Consider the following 8,643-nt stretch of genomic DNA (forward strand, 5'->3'; position numbering starts at 1 on the left):
ACCTCGAGAGCTAACAAATTGACATCTTGTATCTCGTTTCTTTAATCTGTACACAGGAATGGAAAGATGACAATTTGTGGTTTTACAGCAACTCGGTGAAACAATTTCTTGGAAAAAACAACTCAGCATCTTTAAGAGTCTTCTCGTTAGGGATTAGGGGCTAACAGCGGAGACGCTGCACATAAGTGCTGGGTGGATGTATAAACTGTTGTTACTCATTCTTAAACCAACAATAGTCAGGTAATGTGTGTGTACAAAATTAAATATGATTTAATTAGTTTAGCTTTAAATGTGTTGGCAGGTGTAATATTGAGCTGACTAAACCAATTTCCTGTTATTTCCAGTCTTCATTGCTAAGCTGATTTAATGGCCTTCCTGTTCCAGCTTCATAGTTATTGTACGGATATGAGAACGGTGTTGATCCTCTCATCTAACAAAAGTAAATACCGAAATGTCAAACTATTCCTTTAATTCCAGACATAAATGTGTTCTGAAAATCAGATCGGAAATACACACAGGATCAGTGTTGATCGATCACGTATTCTCATTATTTATTAATCTCTCAATTCCTTTGATTAAAGGTGCTAAAATGGCTGTATGTAACGGCACGAACGGCAGAGCTAACATCGTTCCCCTGAGGGGGAACCGGACGGTGGGTGCTGCACTTCCACAAGGACGCGTGGGTCAAGACGGTGTTATAATCAGAAATCGCTGTACGAGCGCAGCGAAGTGCGGCGGAGATTAGCTAGCCAGGTGTGTACGCCCACATCCACTAAGATACAGGCACAAAGCAAAGAGAAGCTCCGATTACAACACACTCAGAGAGACTTCACTCTCTGCACAGGTAGACATTACTCCATCATATCTTTACATGGAAAATAGTAGTGTGCTGCTATATTAAATCTCTCAATTGAAAATTAAACAACTGTGTTCACAAATTGTTGGAAAAAGTCACAAATGCAATCCAAAATATTCAATTTATAATCACACAAAACTGAGAAAAGCAGCAAACCCCCACAATTCAGAAACTGCAACTATATCATTTTTGCTAATAAATGATTAACAGATCATTCAATTGCTTTTCTGTCAATCAACTGGCTACTTATTGCAGCAATAAATGATCATGGACACACAGAAAACTAAACCTTACATGTCAAATATACGGTACAGACATGCGTGTTCACGTGTGCATCCAACCAGTTTTGTGTGTTCACATGTTTGTGTGTACAGCCATGTGCTGGGCAACATGTGAAATTCTGCGCTTGCTCATTCTGAATGTAAATCTGATGTCAAGCTGAAAGCTGAAGAGGGAATGTGTGGGTGGCAATCGCTTCCAGCTTAGACCCTCTGAGAGAACTGAGAGAGAGACAGAGTTAAAAGAGTGGGAGGGAGGGATATAGACATACATGAGTAAGAGGTTGGTTAAAAAAAAAAAAACTGAAAAAGGAACACAGTGTGTGTGTATGTGGGGGGGGGGGGGGGGGGGGTGGGTGGGTAAGTGTTCGTGTAGGAGTAGGAGGGACAGCGCGAGAGCAAGACTGTATGGCGTGAAGACAGGACGACAGAAAGAGAGAGCTGGAGAGAGGGAAAACGGTAGAAAAAGGGTGAAATGGAGGAAACGCATCTCGGGGAGCTTTAACAAGAGAGGGAGGGTGAGGGGGAGTTGCACTGAGGAAGGGGGAGTTGAATGGAGAGAGGGAGGGAGCACAAGAGCCAGAGATGGAGACTGGAGTAGGAGTGGGTGTCTTAATAGCGCTGAAATGCTCAGGGCTTTTTGTATGTTTGCCTTTGTTATGATAGAATGCTGGTTGGCTGCCTGTTTGCTTTTGATCCATGAACTGTGACTACAGATGCAAGGCAGTCTCTCCTGTGTTCCTCTCATTACATCATTTAATGTATACCTGCTGTCATCTATAGAGCCCAGCAGGTAAAGCAAGGCACTAGCGCTGCAAGAGGGTCCGGGTTTTTGTTCCCCACCGTAGCTTCACGCATGCGAGAACATTTTGGCAGTGATAAAATATTTCGGAAACATTTATCTTGACGAGTCTCGGTCACTCGCTGAGCCGATGAAGCTCTGCAGTGGCTGTACAAACCAATCTAAAAGAGGAAAATGGTGCACGGATGTTGAGAAACGCAGGCACAGAGCTGATTTTAAACACAGAGAGCGTGCGAGGAGTCGATCCTTCATGCAGCAGCAGCATCTCTCAGCGAGCCTTGACCTCGCTATCAAAGTCCATTCTGCTCTCTGAACAAATCGCTAATGGACAGTGTGCAAACAGCTATGTTTTCCTTGAATGATGTATGTTATTTATAGAGTCTCCCAGTTAGCGGTGTGCGGATCGATTTGCTGAGCGGCCATATTAGATAATGTGAAGGGCTTTTCGATGGTGATGCATAAAAGTAGGGCTGCAACTAATAATTATTTATTTATTCATCTTATTCTTGATGATCAATTGAATCATCTTTGAGTCTATAAAATATCCGTGAGAAATACCCAAAGTGTCAGATTGCTTGTTTTTCCCAATAATCGTGTAAAACAGAAAATCTTCATCTTTGAGAAGCTGAAAATGAATAATATTCAGCATTATTGGTTATTAAAAGACAGATGCACTCCACCAAAGGTCAGTGTACTTCTTTCTAAATCTTTGAAGAACTAACCTTGATTTCTGCCTGTGGCTTCAAATTTTCAGCAGAGAGCCTGTGCTGCAAACTGGAGGCGTGGAGTTTGAAAGATGTGGGTGTTTAGCAGGCAGAGAGCGTCTAATGAAAGACACTATGGAGTCATATGGGAAACGTAGGAACCAGGATTCTTTGGGCATGACTAATGGAGAGCCGAAGTGAAACCAGGACCAGGTTCTGTTCCAGAAGTAAGAAAACCTTGTAACCTAAGTGGCGAACTCTGTATATCTGGTTAAAGACTGTCATTTTTAAAAGTTGTATCAAATATTTCTATCTTTAGTGGCATTTAACAAACATATTCCATAAGCCGTACAGCGCGGGATGAACATCATGGCTCGACATAAGAGGGCCGAGTTGAGTGGCCATGGTTCCTCAACCTGTCTGTAAAGACAGCAGGGCAGACAGGACTGAACGCTGCAGAGGTTTACAGCCCTTTACAGAAAGGTTACGGCTAAGAGTACTTTGAGAGCATACAGAAGAAACTACTGCGCCATGAAAATTTACAAGCGCAGCAGCACGGGTACTTATCATTTTTACTTGCTTTTGTCCATATCCATAAAATTCACCACTTTCTACTGATGTATTCGTTGTTTAAAAAGCATGAAACGTTCAACTACTAAAAGCTAGTGCTGCACTGGCTACCACTTTGTCTTACAATATGGGAAGTAAAGCCACAGCACGCACTTAATTCTTTGTGAAAGGCCGATGAAAGAAACCTTTAATGAGAGATTGCATTGAGTAACTGAAGCAGAGGCTAGCTCGATTGTGACGTTGTGGCTTTGGTTCTCTAGGGCAACCTGTTATCACTCCCAACTCGTCAAATACCACCACTTGGTCAGTGCTCCTCTGCGTCTGATACCGGTTCACCAAGGCACCCTTTAGAGTCTGTATGAGACACACCAGGCTTTCTTCAACTTCAATGTAAGCCCATCCGCATCATTATTAAACATTCACATCCATTGACTTAGTATAAAGAGCGAGAAAGTCTGTGTTGGACGGGTGGGAGTGGAGGGTGGGCAAAGTAAATACAGCTAATGAAGCGAGTAAGCGAAATGCACACGAGTCCAAGTATTTCAACTCGGACGACAAATTCGCGTGACGGTGTGTCGCGAGAGCCTATCGGCATTGAGATTCTCCTCCTGTTGCCACTGAGGTCCTGACGTTGTTGAGTCAGAAATGGAGAACAGCTACACTGTTAGCATAGCCTTGCACCGAATGATCCGAACTCCCCTCAGGAAATGAGCATTTTAAAAGCCGTTTGCTTGTCGTCTTGCGGACAGACCAAACAAAGCATGAGTCCTTCTCTGGCGCCTCTAGTGCGAGTGACGCAAATAAATACAAATGATCCTGTGGTCAAACTTAACGCAAGGGGAAAATTCGCTTTACGTTTGTTTGCAGTTTTTTTTTTTACTGTACTTCTGTTTCGTGAACACCACCTGATTCTGATTGTATTTAACAAGCGTAGTGATTGTACATAAGAAACATACTTATTTTAACCTGAACCACGGTCTTTGCCTGAGCCCTTTTCCTAAACCTTACCAAGTAGTTTTGTTGCGTGAGTAAACCTAAAAACTAAGTAATCCTACGTTGGAAGTTCATTTTGAAAAGAGACTATATGCATGTTATGAGCAGAAACTGACACGCCGTCCCTGAAGCGTCCAGAACCGACACTAGAGGTGTACGTATCTAGAGCATAGGGTCACTGACCAAGCTGACGAGGGTGTGTTGACGAGGGACTAAAAGTCAGGATATATCTGCCTCTGCTGAATTTTGACCCAGCTTTCTTGAAATCTGTCTCTCAAAAGCCCCATCCCAACTCCATGGAAGGGCAACACTAAATAGCTGCAGTACCCCTTTCAATGATTAATAAAGTGATAATTAACCTTCTGTTAACCAAATAATCTTTTCAGCTCTACATGTAAATGTGGAAAATACCATGCAAACCCTGACTGGAAGAGCCATGGAAGACTGGTCTAAAATAGAAACAAAGTCATGGTTACATAAATACATCATCGGCAGTGTGAACGTTACACAACAGCTGAAAGTACAGAACATACAATAATACTCAAGTGTACAGTGAAATGATGGGGCTTTTAAATAGCTCTCGCTGTAACTGCAAACTCAAAGAAATGACACAGAGTGAGAAAGAAGCACCAGCCAACAGCCCGATCATGACACATTTTGACTGCTGATCACAAGTTTCTCTACTCTACATGAACAGTAGGAGCCAAGTTGGCAGACGATCAAAATTCTGGACAATCATTTGTATTCTCGAAAACGATTTGCCCAGCAGAATGTTTTTTTGAATTTCACAAGCCACTAGTAGAAGACAACTCTTCTTTTTCTGGCTTTGCTGAGTATTTGTATGACGCTAAAGCTGTCATAGGTAGATTTTTTATAAGTTGACGTTTTGTTTGAATCAGGAAAAAAGCAATTCTCGTGTCGGGTTCAGAGAAATGAGTAAGGTAAAACTGATAGGGCCATTTGCTTCTGAGGCATCGGAGGTAAACTTTTGAGCAGCAGAGCTTCATTCCGAGCTGTCAATCAACTGCCTGTCGATTGCTTTTACACCTCGGCGGGATGTGAGGGGAGGAGAGAGTGAGCGTGTGTTTCTCTCTATGCTTCTCTGCAGAATGCACCTACTGCAGCTTCAACACAAAGAAATGAAAGGTCTAATTTTGGATCAAGCTTGTGTTTCAGTTTGGGAACTATTTTTTAGAGCAAAGACAAGAGAGGGCAGTCTGATCTGATCTCCCGAGCTAATGCTTGTCATAGTACATTATTTACTGTACATGTGCTTTTCCCCACAGTAGAACAAGAAGACATCAGGAGCCAACAGACACTCAAACCCTGAAACCCAAACTGTCTTGCACCTCACCGAGCTACTCAGCGATGCTCAAAGTGTCACAGAACAGGTGTTGGATTTATGAAGTCTTTCAGTCTTTTATTGAGTTTTTAGCGTTTTCGGGAAAGAGTTGTTTTAACCCTCACAATAAAAATCGACTGAGCTGTCCAGCGTTGAAGGAGCTACATAAACACCGCTTTATGCAGAGTTTTACTGCTCGGATATCACATTGCATGTGAGGAAACGGCAGATGGTACACGGTGGACTGTGTGTGCTCTTCAGCTTGACGACAAACCCACAGAAACACACTGAGAAAAGTGATGTCATCGGCCTAGCGACGGATGCGCATGAGGTGAAGATTAGCAGCGTGTTTACAGCTATACGTGTACTTCTTTATGTAGTATCTAAAAGTAATGCAAAGAGTGTATCCACAGATTAAGATATCTGGCAGTAATATTGATACGCCATCTTGCAAAGTATGACTGCAGGAATGAAAAGGCAGACTCACTGTTAAACATTCTCAACATCAGCGTTGTTTTCAATCCTGTAATACAAACATAATGAGATGTAGTTCTGTAATGAGAGACAACATGTACAATCTTTCCACTTAGAATCAAACATAAGCCTGCATCAGATGATACAATGAGTTGGATTCACATATATGTCAATTTGAGGGGGGGGGGGGAAGTCAAATATGTCCTACCTAGATCAGGTGGGGGGGTCTTGTTGTGCTTTGTGTCCACACTTCTAGACAAAGTCTCTTGGTTTCCAGTCTATGTGACCCCACAGTCAGCTGACACCAGCTAAGACCGGGGATGCATTCGCTGACTTCCGCCTGTATTCCACTGAGTGTCGGTGTCTGTTTGAATCTGCAGCAGCTCCGTAGTTTGTGTTACATTCCAGCGAGCATCGACACCGGTTCTGAATCGATACTCCAAAAGCACACAGTGATACTGACGTCTATAAATAACTGAGCGTGTTGGCGTATCTGCATGCGGCACCTGCCAACAAGTGTCATGACACACATGCGTTTGTCTGACTGTCTGTTAAGCAGGTGACCGTCCTCTGGAGGGTTTATAAGGCCGTGTTCGAGTTCCAGACAGCAGCGTATTGCTCAAATAGCCCCGCCGTCAAATAAGCCAAGAAGAAGAAAAAGGAATCAAAAAGAAATCGACTCCACTACAAAAGCCCAATACAGCAAAACACTTCCTTGTTGTAAATTAATCAATGGTGGCCTGAAATCAATCCATGGCCTTTAAATATTTATGAGACAAACAGGTATATGAATAAATGATAAACCGCTAGTCTCCACTACCAAGGCACCTGGAAACAGGGCTCCTTCAAGGGATGTATCTCTAAAGTAAGTCAATAAGGTGTAATAGAAAAAGTACTATAGCGGTCTTATAATAAATCTAAAGTACAATACTATACAAATATGACAGAAAACTTTAAACTAAATATATATATATATTTATATATATAAATATATATATATATAATACCTTAAATAAATATTATAGCCAAGTAACATTTAAGAGATATAAAATACTATCAAGTGCAATATGGTGACCATAAACTCACTACTGAGCACCACAGACACACTAGAAGTCCCTATATAACCATTATAGGAGTAATATTTCTCTTATCAAATACAAACACTATCAATAAAAAGTAATCATTGCACAAAGTTAAACTGGTGTAGGCGGTCTGTAGGTGGGAGGACGTCCTTCCTAAAGGTACTGCACAGGTAAATTCGCAACTGCAGGCCTTTACTTCTCCAAAGTGCTGAATGTTTCCTTTGACGTGACCCAAAAGTGCCACTATGATAAGAGTACAGGATGACAGTTAGTAAGTAGGCCACTGTTCGTTATCTCGCATCCTCGGACTAATTAGAGAGAGGAAAAACGACAGAAAAACAAACACTCCCAAAGCCAGCTGAGTGTTATAATTTCACACTGAGGCGCTGTTCATCCTCCCCCCGCCTCCCCCCGGCAGCAGCAGCCTGCTTCTTCAGCACCGGCAGCAGCGGCTGTTCCGCGGCGGGCAGTCCGGCTGAGAGATCCTCCTCCCCGGCCTCTCCCTGTCCTCTCTCCCCGGTGCCCTCCGCCCCGACCCTGCACTCGCAATTCCGGTGACCGACGGAAGATCCGCTGAGGCCAATTCCTCTCATCTTTTAGATGGGAATGTTTCTGCGATGGTTTCCTTAGTGGGTGTCCGTCTTGTGCATGTCGAAAAATGAACTTGCCAAGGATGGGCGGACGGGTGGGTGGGAGGTAAACGCGTTTCTGCTCCGGGCTCAGAAGAAAACTCTGGTGCTTAATTGCAATCGAAAGCTATGCATGCAGGCAGAGGGGGAAAGAGCTGCGTATCTGGATGTGCATTCGTGTGTGTGTGTGCACGTGCGTCCCTGCGAGCGTGCGTGTCCGTGCCCATGTGTGCGTGAAGGAGCGGCGCGGTGCGCAATAGGTCCGCCTCTCTGTATGTGCGCCAATTCGCGCTCCGCTCCGCTCTGTACTGCGCCTTTTTCTGTCCCGATCGGACCCCTTCAACGGGGCAGCCAGCGAGCAAGAAGGAACAATTTAAAACGGAAGCTTTAATTTCCAATACAGGCGGAGATATTGTGGATAAGCACCAATAACCACAGAGCAGCGTGGCAAGAGTGGGGAAAAAAACACGAACGGAGTCGGTGGAGTGGCCAAGCAAACGCCACAGAATAAAGTAAAAAAAAAAAAAAAACACTGCAATGGCTAAAAAAACTGACCGCGTGCCAGAAGCTGACAGGCAGCACAAGAAAAACTACATACGAGGCGTTAATGGCAACTAAGTCCTTCGTCTTTCTTCCCACCAAACGGCGGTTCGTCCTCAAGTAATCCGCCTGGCGAGCGATGGATGTTGTAGTGACTCCTGTCTGCTGCCTGGACGCAGATAATCCTGCACAGGTGGACAGCAGTGCAGTTTAGGGAGGGAGCAGCAGCGCACTGATGCCCTGCACTTCAGTCTCTCTCTCTGTCTCTCCCTCCCTCTCTCTCCCTCTCTCCCTCCCGCTCTCTCTCTGTATTTCCAGTGTAAGAAAGAGAGAGAGAGAGAGAGAGAGAGAGAGAGAGAGAGAGAGAGAGAGA

General features: G+C 43.9%; 1 protein-coding gene across 12 annotated transcripts in view; it reads right to left on the bottom strand.

Moving 5' to 3' along the window:
• The window catches only part of syngap1b (synaptic Ras GTPase activating protein 1b), a 126,529-nt gene that overhangs the window by 54,563 nt on the left and 63,323 nt on the right, over positions 1-8,643 (bottom strand). Inside the window, exons 1-2 of one of the 12 annotated variants that reach the window (XM_031867342.1) lie at positions 6,228-7,006; positions 6,033-6,068 (exon numbers count right to left, since the gene is read on the bottom strand). The exons of 10 other annotated variants lie outside the window; for them this stretch is intronic. In XM_031867342.1, coding sequence (XP_031723202.1) covers positions 6,033-6,051 — 19 coding nt within the window. In that variant the 5' untranslated portion in view covers positions 6,052-6,068; positions 6,228-7,006. Of the gene's footprint in view, positions 1-6,032; positions 6,069-6,227; positions 7,007-8,643 lie in introns of those variants that run through there. One more of the 12 variants, XM_031867343.1, reaches the window with a different exon arrangement.

Source organism: Anarrhichthys ocellatus, unplaced genomic scaffold (genome assembly GCF_004355925.1).
Source record: "Anarrhichthys ocellatus isolate YVR2014 unplaced genomic scaffold, GSC_Weel_1.0 scaffold39, whole genome shotgun sequence".
NCBI lineage: Eukaryota > Metazoa > Chordata > Actinopteri > Perciformes > Anarhichadidae > Anarrhichthys > Anarrhichthys ocellatus.